The sequence below is a fragment of the Orbicella franksi genome, chromosome 15, assembly GCF_964199315.1.
Source record: "Orbicella franksi chromosome 15, jaOrbFran1.1, whole genome shotgun sequence".
Lineage (NCBI taxonomy): Eukaryota > Metazoa > Cnidaria > Anthozoa > Scleractinia > Merulinidae > Orbicella > Orbicella franksi.
The window spans coordinates 21,369,102-21,385,346 of record NC_138159.1 but is presented as its reverse complement, the minus strand read 5'-3'; the positions used below and the strand labels follow the sequence as shown (position 1 = coordinate 21,385,346).

Sequence of the window (16,245 nt, the reverse complement as noted above, 5' to 3'; positions counted from 1 at the left end):
GATGTTCAAAATGTAGTGATTGGCCTGTAAAAGCAGTTTGTTTGGAAAAGTGGTAACTTACGGGAAGACACAGTAAGAAAGGCAGAGGTTAACCCAAAGTTTTTATGCACTATCTATGGTTACATGAGGCATAAACCACTGATCATCAATGTGCAAAGAGTATTACACTTACATTTGAAACACGTCATGTAACTGTTTGAGGGAACTTGAAAAAGTTGTTAAACTTAAAAAAATGTACTCCGGGCTATGATCCACATTATTCAATAACAGTCAGGTCTTTCTGTTTTTCAATATCTAGACAAAACTGCATGAAACTGTTTGTGACCATAGAACCTTAGCCACTATTGCTACACATGATGTATCATCTTTGGTGTTTCCTTTGGAATATGAAGCAGTCAACCCTGCTGACATCCAGCTTGCACCACTGGGACGACACAAAGAAATAACTGCTAAACAGCTTATATCAGATCTCAGAACAGAAGCCATGAAACAGAAACAGAAGACAAAGAGAAATCCATTCAAAACTGGTCTATACAAGTAGGTAGTAACAAAACTTGATCATAATTAGAACAAAACAAATGTTTTTTTTTATTAGTTGTTAACAAAATTGATTGCAAAGTCATAAATAAGAACCAGGCTTTTAGCCAGGATTTGAAAAGTGGCCATCCAAAATGTGCTATAGGACCAGCTCAAATGGACAATCTATAAGGCAACATATGAAAAATAAAATGATTTTCTTTAATAAGTGGCCGTGCACAGGACGCCTGGACACCTATATGGCTAAAAGCGTCATAGGAACACTTTGCTCATGATAAGGAAGAAAACAAGCATTTCGTCCTTTACGTACTGAAAAATATTGTTTTTTGACCTGCAGCATAGTTAACTAATTTTGATTTAAACTCCACCTTCAACATTTTAAACCCAATAAAACAGCTACATTAGAATTTCCCTGTAGGAACATGCCAGAATTCTGGTCCTTGTAGCTCCTTGTACAATTCTGTTATTTGTATGGTAGGTTTCTGTTATTTTATCCAAAAACACCAACATGTAATTACTGCATGAATTTTGTTACAGTCAGGTCTCTTTTTTTCTTTTTGTCTTTGTAGGTATTTAAGTCTAGTTGAAGGAGCAGAGCTGTATGCTGTTGTGAGAGACTCTACTAAAGCTGTCGTTTCACTTCCACCAGTAACTAACAGTGAGAGAAGTAAGGTGAGATTACATAAAAACAATTCTTTTAAAAATAGCAAACACAAACAAGACACAATGAAGTGGGAAGTACATTATTCACTATTCTCTTTTAAGTGATTCCAATCATTAATTCTCTATATCTCTGTCCATGACAGATCACGGCAAAGAAGCTCAATGTGCTCTTGGAAGTCACATCACCAACTGATCTGGCCACCTGCAAGTCGGTTATGGACAATTTGATATGTAAGATGCTTGAAGTTGGATTATGCTCTAAAGCTGAAGGGGAAACTGCAGCAAGTGCTGTGACATGTGCATCATCTCAGGGAAAACTAGAGCTTGTTATTGAGCAAGTTAGAGTAGTCAACAGTGATGGTCAGCTTAAAGTTGTTTATCCTTCACGAGTTGACTTACAGCTAGAGTCGGTCAAAGTCATTCATCAAGAAAAACAATAGAAAACAGTTCTTAAAAAATAAGAATATATTGTGGTGCCTGTACTCCTCAATAAAAATAAAAAGGTTATGTCAAACATTTGTGGCTTTATGTTTGGATCAATGCAGATGCGTGCTAATTTTCTTATTTGTGCACTCAATTTACTCCCTCTTTTTGACACATGGCACGTCTGATAACTGTTCAGAAAACTGTTAACTTAACAACATACCTACAAAGGTGACCAAAGATCTTTGCAGCATCAAATTTTCTAAAAGTCTCAAGTGATGGACAAACTGAGTATGCAAAAACCAAATAATGTCAATAGTAGTATTCTGGCCTGGTGAGATTACCCTACAAAGTGTTATGTTACACAGGAGGCTTTACTCCAAGGTTAAACCCCTTACCCTTTTGATAGAAAAGGTACCTCTTTCACACCTGTATACATGTATGTATCATTACTTTAAGTACATTACGTCCTTTTTCTAAACCCTTCATACGTCACGTTTCATGTGGTGAGAAATAAATTAAATGATGCAGCCATAAGGTGTGTTTGTTCAAAATAATTTAATTAAAGATACTTTTGAAAACCTAAATGACAGGTTTCAAAATTCTTCCATATACCTGAAGCCTGAGAAAGGTGCTCCTTTCCCCGTAAAGGCCATTTATAGGGATTACTCTCCACGGCTAATCCCAAAGTCTTGTTTTTATTCATTGGTAACTGATTTGGTGTTCATGGATTTATACTGTGTAAGGAGGGGTAGTCAGCAAAGCAAGCACTCCAGCATTTTGGGCGTGACAAAGATAACAAAAGGAAAAACAAGCAACAATCTCCAATTTGTTTTTACATGAAATGTAGTAATCCCTTTAAGTGTCCAGCAAAAATTTCGTGCAAACAGATAAATACTCATTTTACTACCTTTGTTTAATTGATTTAGTAATTTTTACGAAATTTTGCCCAGGGTTTTGGGTTAGGGATGAGGAAACACCTGAAATTCTAACTACAGTTGTGAAAATAAATTCATTAAATATAATTGAGTTCCATCCATGCAAACTAGAATCAATAATATAAGCTGGCTTCCAGAGTTACGCCGTCAACTTGTCTCATTTGTCCCCAGTCTTCTTATCCAACCAGTCCCTGACAGCCATGTAACATACAGTAACCAATGAAATGTCGCCAGGTGAATTATTCGCGTGTCACGAGTACTTCCGTTTGGTCGAAGTTTGAAATCCATCTGTCATTCTGCAAACTTACAGCCTTATGGAGAACCGAAAGAGCCTTTTCCTAACCTATGTTATTTGGTTGATTTGGGGATGGTTCGGACTACATCACTTGTATCTGGGTCGAGATATTCAAGCTTTCGTCTGGTGGTCAACCATTGGAGGTGTGTTCGGCCTGGGATGGTTTCGCGATCTTTGGCGCATTCCAGAATATGTTGACGACGCCAATGACGAGCCTTACTTCGTGGAGGAACTGAAACGAAAGATAAAGCTCAGAAAAGAGCCAGCTTTCAGTGTGACCAGATTCGCAGGACAAATGCTTGTGGGTTATTTTTACGGTATCTTAGTTCGATTGGCGATACCCGAGGATGCAAGATGGCTTCCGGCTTTGTTGGTGCCGCTTGGAGTTGCGATCGGTGTGTACTTAGTAGGGAATATAGGCCGTGAGAGAGGTGATTTCAAATACCCTTTGGCAGGATCTTTCATTGCTAATATTGCTTTGACATATCTGACCGGAGATGAGGCTGGTGCAATGTACGTTGCTTTAGTTGCTGCAATATGTTTTCAAAACCGCCGCCAGTTCAAAGAGAAACCGCAGAAAAAGACCTTTTGTAAGCGACTGCAATACCTGGCACTCGGCGGTTTGATTGTTTGTTCTCTCTGGGGATCATTCCTCTATTTCAACGCACAAGTCACAACTGAAGACGGAGAAACCGTGAAATTACGCGATGCAGTGAATCACTTCTTTAATTCGCCTGTGTGGTTGGAGTTCAAAGAGGTGTTCTGGGGTTTGTATGAAGAAGGTCAGAAAAACGGCTGGGACAACTTCTACGACGAGTTTGTCAAGGCATTAGACCCAAGAGGAGAAAAGAACGCTTATCGAGTACTTGGGCTAACAGAGGACGCAACACAAGAGGAAATCAAACGAAGATACAAGAAACTTGCTGTAAAGTGGCATCCCGACCGAAATCCAAACAACAAAGACGAGGCCCAAGAGAAATTTATGGAAATTCAAGAAGCTTACGAGATTCTGTCTAAAATCAAAACAATGAGAGCTTCTAGAAACACAAGGACAAGAAGCGATTCTGACGAACATGACCACACGGAATTTTAACCAAGGATAGTTTGTAGACCAAATACATAAATATTTTAGAGATCGATGTTGTCGACAATTCTAGCAACAGGTGGGTAAACAGTATGTAATTATTGTTGTGAGAACTGTGATTCCTTTGTCACCTGTGAACTTGTTTTAGAGAAAAAACACTTATGCTTGCGAGAGGTTTTGGACTGTTTTGTTATTTATACATAGATGTATATGGACAATTAAAGTCAATTGAAAAAATCAATTTAGCCACGTGCGGATTGCGTGACAACAAAAGTAGGAAGTAATGGTAGCATGAACAGGAGCTATTGTAGATGCAGACTAGCATACAAGGTGCAGCAATCCCAGAGTAAAAGGGTGGGATTGATACTGATTGCACTTTGGAATATTGCCCTTTTGTTTCTGTTTGTTCCAAAATTTGAAGGCCTGCAGCCCCTAGAAATCTGCAACTATGTACAAAGAACATCCCTTGTTTCATGATAGACTCTTCTGAGTACTTGCACCTAATGGAACCTTTCTGGTATGCTAATGCTTGGAAGAGGCTTGATGCTGTTGAGCCAAAATACCAATGGCAAGACCAAACAAGCTTGATATAGTGCCAGAGGGTACCAAAAAGGATACAATTATTGTATCCAATTTGAGCCAAAAATCCATTGACAATGCAGGACTGATTGACTTATGTGTCAGTGGTTCCTAAAAGTAACCAAATCCACCTTATGGACGGTCACTTGAAATTCTGAGGGGAAGGGGTTCTCAAAAACCAAAAATTGAAACTGAAAGTATGAAGCTGAACTGGAATTTCTGGAGCAGTGGGAGGGGATTCAAACCAAACCTGCAAGGTGGACTGGATATTTTCTGGACAGTAACCCACATTAAATCTAGTCCTGACAATAACTTTGTGGCATGTCAAGTCAATACTCAAGCTGTGATGTTAATTTTTATCCCCCATATAATATATTTATTATTTATTAGAACTTGCATCGATAAAGCATCTGGGGATTTGATAATGATTAGAGGATTGACACTGCTTTACCATCTGTAAACATATAATGTAATAAGTTTTTGATGATTCAGTTACAGGTATGTTGGATTCCACAAATAACAGTATTTTGGTATATTTCAATAAAGAAAGTAATTATTTACTAGTGTTACTAAACCAGTCAACAGACCCACACGTACCATTCATGAGCTCAAGTTAAATTTGTGAACAACTCGTTGGTTTTGCATATTTGCTGTAATATTGGCATTAGATTCAAAACCGTTCTTTGAAGGATGATAGAACTGACTAAACTAAGCCTAGCAATATGCAGGGTTATTGTCACAGTGTTACTCGATAATGCACCATGGAACTCATTAAATTTCTCAACTACAGTATTTGATTAAAATTTGTAATTAAGAAACAATCTTTACTAAACATAAAAAAAAACTCATTTATCCAAAATGATAGAAAAAATAACCAAAACTAAGTTTAAAATGTCATTGCCATTGTCTTAGGGTCAAGTAAATGTAGCTGCATTAGGCATACTCTAAAACTCAAGTGCATCAATTACATGTAAGTGCCATGTTGTTGTGCGAGGGCAGCTCTAATGATATTTTGTTGCTGTCAAGTGAGGTATTTAGCTAGGGGAGGAGTTTCATCAAGGGCAGCATGTAATCCAGAATCAGTTAAATCTGTTGATCAGTGAGATCCTCTCTTTAGGGATTACCTGTGTGATGGATTACGTCTCAAGCTAAACATCAGTTACATGTAAAAGAGCTAACAAATTCTACATCTAATTTTCTAAGTACACAATGCCATCTCAAACCTAACAGTTAAACAAAACAGTGTTTTTCTAGTTTCGATCATCAACATAAAGTCTAACAAGTTGTTTTGTTGCACTTGGCAAATGTGTGACTGGGCAGCAACCATGTTGGTTCAAGTATTTGTAGATACAAGGGTAACAGAACACATAACCAGATGATGACAGTGCTGCAGGATTAGTGCGGACCTTCTTACACAGAGGACATTGTGCTGGGTGAGGAGGAAGTTGAGTTCCATGTTGGGCAGGCTGTGGGAAGAGAACAAAGTAGTTTCTTTTCAGTTTAACCACAAGACACTAACCAGTGACAACAATACTTCATCAAAACTCGTGATTTTCTTGGCATTGCCTAAAAAACCATCACTTCACCAAACATTTGCAGCCATGACGAGTAGTACGAAATCCCTTCGTACTAGAGAGTTCACTGTATTTTCAACTAATCAAAAGACAGACGTCCAAGATTTAGATTAAAAAGTTTTAAGCCAGTTAAGTTGCTTATGTATAGAAATATGCAAATTGTCAAATTGGTTGAAATTGCCTGTTGTCAATACCCATTCCCTCTGTGAGACATGCCTACAGGGAATCATGGGAGTTGTATTCATCAAAACAAACATCCAGTCCAAGATAATGAATACAACTATCATGATTCCCTGCAGGCTTGTCTTGTAAAGGGAATTGGTAATTTATCCACAAAACAACAAGGTTGTGTTAAGGGTGCAAAGAACAAGGATATGTGACTTGAAATTTAATGAAAACCCTGGTCAATGTCTAATGTTGTGCCTCAAATCTTGGATGGTGCTTTCAAAGCAAATTAAATCAATGGTGCAATGACACATAAGAGGTTTGTTTCATTGAAGTGCCCCACCTCCCCCCCCCCCCCCCCCTCCTCTATGCAGCACTTCCTCTGGAATTATGGGTATTGTTACCTTAGGTTGAGGTGGTGGAGAAGGAACTGGTAACTGAATCACAGACTGCACTGCACCTTTATTCTCACTTGAATACCACCAATCTACGAATTTGAGAAAGAACACCACAACTGGAAGACCATTGGCAAAAACTGATGCTAATAACTGCGTCACTGAGCTTGGAATTGCCAAAATCCTTTCGGCCACAGTCTTTGCACTCAGTATGTTGGGCAGACTGTTCTGCACGTTGTGCGCAAGAATGTCTTGTCTCGTGAGTCTCTGGAGCGAGACTCCAATAGCATGTAGGAGAGGAGAGTGGACCTCAGAGAATCTGAATATGTACAGTAAGTGATAACATAAGAAGACCGCTTCCCAGGAGAAATGTAAGAATGGGTAAACGTAAATAAATGTCCTCTTAAGGTGAAGAAAATAAGAATTCTTTCGTGACGGGTTAGAGGACAAATATCCGCTAACATACTCTTCTTTCACTCTTTCAAACAGTTGATCAAGTTTCAGCTTTGCATATGGTACTCCGACAAGCATGATCACCGATAGATACTTCTGATAACTTGAAAGCTCTCCCTCGTGTTTTTCTGTGTTAAACCTGTTAACTCTTTTAAGACCGTAAAAATGTTCAGATATTGAACCTCCAAAGTTCTTCAAGTAGTAATTCTGAACGATGTAATCTAAACAGAGGTGAAGTTCGTCTCCGAAACGCCAAATCCAGCCCCATCTGCCAGGATTGGAACTTGCTAGCACTTTTAACCCATAAGAAACTGCCGGTCTAAAAACTGATGCCATAGATTCCTCGGCGACTATCTCGAATATTGTAGGGTTGGCATTTGTAGTCCCTTGGTTCAGATGAGCCGCAAACTCCGCCATTTTGAACTTTGGAAGGCTTGGTAGCCAGGCGATCAATCAAGCGTGGTTACAAATGCACAGAGTAACCAGTTTGTTGACAACCAAACTTGAAGAGATTATGATGTGGCGATGGACAGAAAACCTGGACATTTGACCAAGTCTGTTCAAGAGATTGCTGGGTCTTTGTTCTGGATAAAGGTAAAGCTGTAAAATAGCGCCAGTTTTACTTCCAAATAAGGGTGCTGTTGAAACCAGTCAAGCTTATTTTTAGCACAAAGGGCCACTAGTTCTTCATAATCCTCTGCTATGAGTTCAGACATTTTTGAGAAAATGTGTTTAACTTTCCCTTTAGGTTGTTGGAATTGGAAATGATGGTGTGGGAAAGACCTGTCTCGTTAAAAACTTTTGTGAGAAAAAAGTAAGTTTCACAGTGTTTTTCTTTTTAGATCTGATCTGCCTACAGGTGACTGTGTATTGTAATTACAGCTGTAGTACTGTTTTCTTCTCTTACAGTTTTCAAAGAGCTATCACCCTACAACAGGAGTTGATTATGGTAGGTTCAGTTTTGTTAGTGTGCAGCAACTGCAGACTGCAGACGGTGACACCAGTTGCAACCAGTAGGCTTGCAAACTTGTTCCAGACATTTTTTGAAAGCATTGTGAGAACTTGCTCTAAAGCTGAGCTGAACATATCTGAACAGGGTAACTGTGTGGTGTTATGTCTGTTGGTCAGCAGTTTAAACTTTATGAGCAGTGACCTGCTCTTTGTCAGACTAAACTTTGCAATTCTTAAATTCTGTTTCAGGTAGTTTGAGTTTGGGTCTTTTGGTTTCCTTGAGTGCCTGAGTACAACTCATGCATTCTATAAAATACCAGAGAAACAAAAACATTACTTACATTGACAATTTCATACCCTAAGGCCAGGAGTCCTTCACATCTCTTTTATTCTTGAACCCCTCCTCTTCTGCTGTTAGACCCCCTCCTCTTGCATTGGGACTGCAAAATGGTGCCCAACCCTTCTTGTGTCAGCATGTTGGTTGATAATACATCAGATCTGTTCATCACTATCATTACTTGTAGTAAATGTTAGTGTTTACTGCTTTCAGGTTTCAAGTTACACAAAATTAATGGCACTGACTGTAAGTATAACTGTTATAAATTGTCAAACTAAGCCATATTGTGTGTGCAACTGTACAAATGTGCCATATCTTTTTTGAAGTTACTAATATAAATGTTTAATCAATTACGATTTCTTAAAACATAAGCAAGTGAATAGTAACATTAAAAGCCGACGTTTCGGCGTCATTGTGACACCATTCTCAAGGCAAAGTGAATAAATAATGCAAAGATTTGATTCATATACAGTCTTTAAGAATTAGCATAATAACTAAGGATCACAAGTTCTTCAAGTGAATACCTTTACGCGAATCGAGTCCATTTGCACATTTAGGGATGGTTTAAGTGCAAACGGACTCAGTTCGCACAAAGGTATTCACTTGAAGAACTTGTGATCCTTTGTTATAATCCTAATTCGTAGAGACTGTATATAAATCAAATCTTTGCGTTATTTATTCACTTTGCCTTGAGATTGGTGTCATGATGATGTCGAAATGTCGGCTTTTAACGTTAATATAAATATTATTCAGTCAAATGTTTTTAAGAGTAAGAATTATTAGGATTCAATTAAACTTCTAAAAATCCTTCAACTTTGATTCCTTCAGACATTTTTATGTTATTCCTAGAAGAAAAGAAATTTGTATCAGAGATAGTATGACTGATAAGTAATTTAATGTTACACTTTTTTCAGATAGGATCAACTTCTGGGATTTTGGTGGTCACACAGATTATGATGAAATAAGAGTGGAACTATATGGACAGACGCAGGTTGGAGTGTTATGCAGACTTCAGCATTATCTGTAATCTCTCATTTCCAAAAGATGTATGAGTAGCTCTGAACCCTGGTTGAGACATCAGATGAATTTGTGCTAACATTAATCATTGTGGCACTTTCTATCTCAGGCTTGTATTCTGGTATTTGATGTCACAAACAAGTTGTCATTTGACTCCCTGGACTACTGGTTACAAGAGTTCACCAGCAATGGTGGGAAACAAGCTGTAATGGCTGTGGTGGCTAATAAGGTGAGAATCATCCATTTCGTCTTTATAAAAAAAACAACATATTGATAACATTAATTGTTTTAGTCTTTCTGATCGTATTTGCATTCAGTTGTCGTCACACAGCAAACTAAAGAACCATTGTGATTGATCAAGCCTCATTTTAACAAAGACAATGAGCAAACTGTAGAGCCAAGTGTCTGTATTAGAGAACAGTTTGTGTCAGTTTTGTTATCTTTGGAGACGAGGACCAAGTGACTGCCTACACTAACTCTTTAGAAAATTTAGAAATGGACTATGTTCTTTTGACTTGGCTCTGACACTGCAGCTTAGAGAGTGGAATCTCTGGTGTCAACACCACAACATTTTTCCACCCTCATAATTTTCAAATCATTGTGTTATATTTTCCGTTGCTCTAGACTGATTTGTCCTCCAAAAGAGTTGTGAGCAGTAAAGATGGACAGAGATGGGCTAAGGCACGTGATTTAAGGTTTGTACACCAATATCGCAGAGATCATGGGTTCAAATCCTGTTCAAGCCTCTATTTTTGTTTTCAGGCTTTGATTTCTCAGCCGTTTAAGTTGTGTATATAGTTGTGATCATCAATCATGTCTTCATATCTTTGTCTGCAGTTCAACTATATGATCTTTCATATATTTACTTATATGACTTCATTGTCACATCAAACTTGATTAAACACAAGAGGTTTTAATAAACCACATACAATTAAAAATAAGTAAATCTGCACATTAGCTGAATTGTCAGTCTGTTGTTTTCATTTTTTTAGGTATTATGAAACATCAGCAAGCACTGGTCAAGGAGTTTATGAGATGTTTAGTGGAGTTGTAGCAGCAGTTGTGGAAGCAAAGCTTGTCAAGGCCAAGCCAGTTATTAATGCAGAACAAAGTTCTAGTAAACAAAAGTGAATTGAATAAGACTCATTCAAACCACTGTTCTAGGATAATATTAACATTTTTACATCTACAGTAGATTATGGTTATAAGGGTCCTTGGTTGGGAGGATGGGGTTGTAGGGGAAAAAATAGACCCAGCAAGCTGAAGGCTCTCCTTGAACTGGGGACCTATTTAGAAGGAGCCAATATTGACCACGATGCTTTTTGCATGTCTGTGACTGTTTTGGTTTACATGGTAGCGAGTTTCCAATTGTTTTTCAATGCTACACAGTGCACAATGCATCCTGGCCAAAACTGGGTCTTCAACAGAGTCATAATTATAATAAGGTTGTCAGCTTTCAAAAAATTAATTAGAAAAATAATTATTTGAGATGGCTACTACTACACAGATCTTGTTTAACAAAACTTTTCAAACTTAATAACTATCTGGTAATGCATAGCTTTCTTTTAATTTCCTTTTATTGTCTTTAAAGACAAAAATGCCATAAGTACATACAAGTATTATAATTTCCATTCCACAGCATTCACTGTTTGTAAAATTGTACCCAGTCACAACAAGTAAATCAAAGAGGTTCAGATAGAATTACTTAGATTTTATTACCTGCGTTAAATACTTTTTAGTTCTATATGCAAGACGTGATTTGTTATGAATGAGTGACACACTAAAAATACAGTGTATGCTTTGTTTTCATTATGGATTATGATTATTTATACAGTTTTGCCTAGAAATAATTATATTTGTCAAAATATAAAAATTATCAACAGAAAATTGAGCATCTCTTGAGTTTGTATAGTACAATGATAAACCTCTCTCCCTGTTGCTAAAAGTATAATTATCATTTAGCTCTGTTTTACAGCTGTTGTGCAAGTCCAGTTTTCACTCTGTTTACAATAGTGTGTTGAGGAACTGGGGTGTACAAAACTTGTGGAAATTGAGCCTAGTTCATCATAAGCTAATCCAGTTTTAAAGGAGAATTACGTGAAGTAAAAAAGTGTGGTCAATAATTACATGATGAAAAGGATAGCAGCACAGCCATTTCCTTTCCTTGACAATTCAAAAGAACGCTATATCGTAATGGAAAATTAAACATTTCCTTGTGTTTCAAACAGTTCAAAATCTTGTGTTTCAAACAGTTCAAAATCTTGTGTTCAACTTGCCTACATCTCGGATTCGTAGTACCGGTACCTTAAATTCTTCCAGACTAACAAAGTCTACTTGCAGAGGTTTTCTGTTCTCTGATTACTTTACAAACTGTCCATATATGACTGGTGAGGTACATGTCGTCACTCCCTTTGAAAAGTCAAAACATTTTGCTCAAGGTACAGCCAGTACAATAATGGTGTGAAAAACTCCACCAGAGTTCAACTAGAATTTCACACTGTCTTAAAAGCTAAGATGACCCCTTTGTGTCTTCTAGGTCTGCTGCCATCTAAACAAAAAGAAAGAGGCAACATAGTCAGACATTTTTGAATACCTTGTCAAACTGGCCACTTCTTAACCTGTTAATATTTTGGATTTCTCCATATAATTTTACATAATTATATGTAATATTAATAATTAGTTCATTTAACAAATAGATGAATTCCACTTTGCCATGAGTCTGTTCAACAACAGATCACAGATGACATCAAAATGGAGTAAAAAGTTAACAGTGGCACAGAAGGCGATAGCCAAGTGTGTCATTGATGTTCTTACCACATTTTGACATCTGTGATCTATTACTGAACAGATAAATGGCAACATGGAATCAACTTAATCTAAAACAAATTAATCCGAATCTAATTACGAAGAAACAAAAAAGATTGTTTAACTTGATGATGCCATCTATGATAGATTTGTCCTCCAAATTATGGATCATAAACTTGTAAAAACCAATCCAAATGCAAGAATAATTTGGCTTCTTAAATAAATTTAAATAGGACATATGGACAGCATTTTTCTGCATGACTGTGTAACTTTTCAACAGAATATAATTTCCATGATTATCAAAATAAATGTTGCTGCCCAGAAAGTTCTGAACATTTAAGTACAAACTCCAAGAATCCAGTCTTGTCAAACAAAATCATTGATAATATAGAACTAACTGAAATTATTTAAAATCTTGCCTGTTTCCCAACACATTTGACTAACCAGTTTATGAAGAAGAGTCTTCATCATTGTTTTTTCTCTTTCTCTTTTTTGACCTGGGCTCATCTGCAGCACTACTCTCTGTACGTTTCCTCTTCTTTTTCTTCTTTTTAGTTTTTCTTCTTTGCTACATATCCACAAAAAATTCTTATCAGTGCTGTCAATGACATATTACACGCATCTAACATGGCAAATGATGCAAAACATTTCCAGTATTAGCTGTCACTAAATAAACTCTCTTGGGTAAAACAATATAATTACTTTCTCCTTTTCTACTGTTATGTTTTTGATTGATGATTATTTATTAGCACACATTGCTTATTTTCCCTTTCTCCTTTAGTTTCTCTCTCTCTAAAAACAGTACCACTGACAATTTAAAATTCTTACCTTGTAGTCTTCCTCAGAATCACTGTTTTCAGAAGTTGAAGTAGATGATGAAGAAGAGGAAGGATGCTTAAAACAAAGCAAAGTTAACAAGCTCTATTTAGTTGAGAGGAAATGCATTTTGTTAAAATATATGTAAACATTCCACAACGTATTGTTGAAATAATAGATAAATTTTAAAAAAAACCATCTGAATGGCAAATAAATAAAACTGTAAGTTAGCAATAGTCATTTATGTTCAAATTAAGAATAAAAATAGTGGTTGGGTAAAACAGGTCAGGACTTGATCACTGTTACATTCTTGGATAAGTCCTTTTACTTTCACAGAACTGATTCCCCAGAAAGAATAGGTATCTAGACTACCAGCAAGAATAGCTCACCCTTCTCTTTTTACGCTTACTTGACTTCTTTTTCTGAAAGAAATATATATATAAATAAATAAAATTATCAAGAGACATAAACATTCTTTTGTCTAGTGAATTCCACAGTAGTAAGCTTTGTTGACCATCAAAGCAAGCCACACAAAAACAACACTAACAAGGTAATTAAAAGAAATATCAGAAGAGAAATCTTTGTGTTAGAGGACAGCTTACAATACATCAAAACACATGTACATTTACCCCTTTCCTCTTTGTCTTTGAGGAACCTTCTGAGGCACCCAGTACTTTCTCCCTGTTTTTCTTTAGCTCACTTCTAAATTTCTGAGAATTAATATAAAACAATTACTTTTTAATTGTAACCAACAATGATAGTTGGTGAGCATTGTTACAGAAGTCCATGTTTAATTATTTGTAGCAGCTGGTTACCTGGTTTAAATGTTCCTCATATGCAGCTAATGTCTCTGAACCTGTTTTCTTTTTGTTTATCATTTCTTTCACCTCATCCCTTTCCATGGGAAGCAAAAACAAATTAAGAGAAAATTAGTAAACATTCATGCATCTGACCCCGGTTGTTTGAAGGCTGGATAATGCTATCCAGCAGATAAATCACTATCTGGAGGATGAGTGTTAACAAAAACAAACCATGCTATCAACTGGATAGTGATTTTTCCACCTTTCAAACAACCCAGGCCTGATCAATAGGCTAAATGTTAGACCACCCTGAATGGTCACACACTAGGGTCTTATCCACAGACTGAAAAGTTAAAACAATCTTGTACAGCATAATAAACAGTACCACATGAAAGTACTGCTCAATAGCTGTCATTTGAATGGTCACACATCCAGGGTGCATGGGGGATAAAGAGAAGTTAAGAAGCCATAAGAGTTATCACGTTTACACGTCAGCACCAGCAAATAATAATTATTATAAATGTGTATGCTACTATATATACACCAAAAACTCCAATCACACACTGGTATGCCACAAAATTTTATAGGGCCACACTGAAGAACTTGTGCGTAAGCCACTGGGAATGCACCCTGGTCACACACTTAGCTAGAGTTTCATCTGCAATATTACAAGTTAGAACCACATTGTACTGTGTTAAGAGCAGTACCAAATGATAGTTCTGTATAATATTCTTTATTTGAATGGTAGCGTTATTTTATACTAGGGTTTCTTACTTTATCCAAAGACTTAAAGCTAGAAACATAGCATAGAAACAGTATACGTTACATGTGTGTCTATGTGAAAGTATTGCTGGATGCAGGGTCACAGTCAGAATCACATTTGTTATATAGAACACAGATCTGACCCTGGAAATTAAGTGTAGGTGCGATTCATTCTAGTTTTGAGAAAACCTGTGTGTTTCATAACTAATAAATCACTTACAGTGTTGGTCTATTTCTGTTAAGATAATCCCTTATTGTTGGTCCAGACACGGCAGGTCTATTTGCCCGTGCCATGGCAACAGGATTCAAATATGCCTGAGAAAAAACATTGAATTATTTTAAAAGTGAACATCATCATCATTGTCATCATTATAAGCTCTTGCTGCAAAATGAGATGCATATATAAGGTGTGAAAGTAAAATAATTCTGCCATTTTTTAAGGCTCCTTATAGCTATTACACTGGATAAAATAAAAAAATAAAAAGAAGAGAAATTAGCAGGAATATGAGCCTGTAGGGCTTAGAATACCCACTGTCAAACATCTTAGAGCCATTTGAAGGGAAATGAAATTAGACTAACACGTATACACATCCTAAACTACCTGCAGGTACGTGATACTATTGTATTAAGTTTTTTTTAACGTCATTTAAGACCTGTGAATAAAGAGTGTAATGTTGTAGCATGTCTGTATAAACAACATTTATAATCTTTTCAGTTTGACATCCACAACAGCTTCATGCAAAGGATGAAAGTTAGATCTCATCATCTTTCCAGTAAAAGGAAATTTGAAAGAGCAATATACAGTTATCCAGTAGCCTAAGCTTGTTATGTACGCTGTGAAACAAATGAGATTAAAACTAATGGTCATCATTTGGCAGCACAGAACATTGATATATTGACGATGTCTTCTCTCTCATTGGATCGTTGTTTTGAACTACTGAAAATAAAGAAAAACAATTAAACCTTACCACTCGGTTATCTCTTTTCCCCATTTCGTTTCCCTGCAAAGTTTAAAAACCTTATAGGTTTTAGCAATGGTCTAAAATTCCAGAATCATTTCGTTGATTGCATGTGGTTTACCTGTCCACAGGCCAGGACCACAACTACACAGAGCAATTCTTGCTATGGAATGAAGCCGCTGGACCAGCGACTATTTTCCAGTCTCTTTCGACCGAGCACTTGGATTCCCGTGAGCACCCACAAGGCTTTGACTAAAGAGATCGTGGTCTTCCGCTATGAGATTGCTTATTTAGTGGTTTTCCACACAGACTACGGATATTCCCTCATTTTTCTAAGGTTTAGCCTTGGGATCAGCCGCGTGGGGATGAGCAAAGAGCTACGACAAAAATCATCCTCGTCCTTATCGCGTCTCCGCGCGTCTCCTCGTCCTATTCATACCTCTTGGTCGAGGTCCATACTGTAAGTTACGGACCGAGTTTCTTCTCCTTTCGATTTATGGCCCGCGCGCTTCGTGCTTGGGCCATAAATCGGAGGACTTGGCGATAAATCATGAAACATTTTGACAACAAAAAACAGCTTTAAATTTTAGCGGGCCGTACAGTAGAATACGGCCTGTTAAATTGACCAATCACAGTGCGCGTAATAACTGATAGATATAATAAATAACAAACGCAAAACAATCTTTAAAAAA

General features: G+C 37.0%; 5 protein-coding genes across 5 annotated transcripts in view; 3 read left to right on the top strand and 2 right to left on the bottom strand.

The window, feature by feature from the left end:
- The window catches only part of LOC145470858 (leucine-rich repeat-containing protein 47-like), a 4,181-nt gene extending 2,131 nt beyond the window's left edge, over nt 1–2,050 (top strand). Inside the window, exons 2-4 of the mRNA XM_081454735.1 lie at nt 299–537; nt 1,107–1,209; nt 1,344–2,050. Of these exons, the coding sequence (XP_081310861.1) occupies nt 299–537; nt 1,107–1,209; nt 1,344–1,640 (639 nt within the window). The 3' untranslated portion in view covers nt 1,641–2,050. The remainder of the gene's footprint in view (nt 1–298; nt 538–1,106; nt 1,210–1,343) is intronic.
- A 745-nt stretch (nt 2,051–2,795) lies between these two features.
- Nucleotides 2,796–5,079, top strand: LOC145470862 (dnaJ homolog subfamily C member 22-like). Its single transcript, XM_081454740.1, has one exon. It carries the CDS (start codon nt 2,876–2,878, stop codon nt 3,947–3,949), a length of 1,074 nt encoding a protein of 357 aa, XP_081310866.1. The 5' UTR covers nt 2,796–2,875; the 3' UTR covers nt 3,950–5,079.
- An 88-nt stretch (nt 5,080–5,167) lies between these two features.
- Nucleotides 5,168–7,556, bottom strand: LOC145470861 (peroxisome assembly protein 12-A-like). The gene is made up of 2 exons (XM_081454739.1): nt 6,663–7,556; nt 5,168–5,985 (listed from the first exon to the last, which is right to left on the bottom strand). The coding sequence occupies exons 1-2, from the start codon at nt 7,521–7,523 to the stop codon at nt 5,770–5,772; spliced, it is 1,077 nt and encodes a 358-aa protein (XP_081310865.1). The 5' UTR covers nt 7,524–7,556; the 3' UTR covers nt 5,168–5,769.
- Nucleotides 7,557–7,559: 3 nt separating this feature from the next.
- LOC145470863 (dnaJ homolog subfamily C member 27-like) lies at nt 7,560–11,304 on the top strand. Its single transcript, XM_081454741.1, has 8 exons — nt 7,560–7,700; nt 7,855–7,920; nt 8,016–8,055; nt 8,608–8,640; nt 9,309–9,385; nt 9,521–9,640; nt 10,036–10,106; nt 10,404–11,304. Exons 1-8 carry the CDS (start codon nt 7,632–7,634, stop codon nt 10,540–10,542), a joined length of 615 nt encoding a protein of 204 aa, XP_081310867.1. The 5' UTR covers nt 7,560–7,631; the 3' UTR covers nt 10,543–11,304.
- Nucleotides 11,305–11,316: 12 nt separating this feature from the next.
- On the bottom strand, nt 11,317–15,705 carry LOC145470864 (protein FAM133-like). Its single transcript, XM_081454743.1, has 8 exons — nt 15,563–15,705; nt 14,815–14,909; nt 13,848–13,926; nt 13,662–13,742; nt 13,422–13,454; nt 13,045–13,110; nt 12,661–12,784; nt 11,317–11,959 (listed from the first exon to the last, which is right to left on the bottom strand). The coding sequence occupies exons 1-7, from the start codon at nt 15,584–15,586 to the stop codon at nt 12,665–12,667; spliced, it is 498 nt and encodes a 165-aa protein (XP_081310869.1). The 5' UTR covers nt 15,587–15,705; the 3' UTR covers nt 11,317–11,959; nt 12,661–12,664.
- Between the last annotated feature and the right edge of the window lie 540 nt (nt 15,706–16,245).

Bases quoted from the DNA above. Each gene is read 5' to 3' on its own strand.
- LOC145470862 (XM_081454740.1), top strand. From the start codon at position 2,876: ATGGAGAACCGAAAGAGCCTTTTCCTAACCTATGTTATTTGGTTGATT.
- LOC145470861 (XM_081454739.1), bottom strand. From the start codon at position 7,523: ATGGCGGAGTTTGCGGCTCATCTGAACCAAGGGACTACAAATGCCAAC. The intron at 5,986-6,662 runs GTAACAATACCC...CTCTTCCCACAG, and splicing joins CTCCACCACCTCAACCTAAG to CCTGCCCAACATGGAACTCA.
- LOC145470863 (XM_081454741.1), top strand. From the start codon at position 7,632: ATGGACAGAAAACCTGGACATTTGACCAAGTCTGTTCAAGAGATTGCT. The intron at 7,701-7,854 runs GTAAAGCTGTAA...CTTTCCCTTTAG, and splicing joins GGTCTTTGTTCTGGATAAAG to GTTGTTGGAATTGGAAATGA. The intron at 9,641-10,035 runs GTGAGAATCATC...CCGTTGCTCTAG, and splicing joins TGGCTGTGGTGGCTAATAAG to ACTGATTTGTCCTCCAAAAG.
- LOC145470864 (XM_081454743.1), bottom strand. From the start codon at position 15,586: ATGGGGAAAAGAGATAACCGAGTG. The intron at 14,910-15,562 runs GTAAGGTTTAAT...GTTTTTTCTCAG, and splicing joins GGAAAAGAGATAACCGAGTG to GCATATTTGAATCCTGTTGC. The intron at 12,785-13,044 runs GTAAGAATTTTA...GTGGATATGTAG, and splicing joins ATTCTGAGGAAGACTACAAG to CAAAGAAGAAAAACTAAAAA.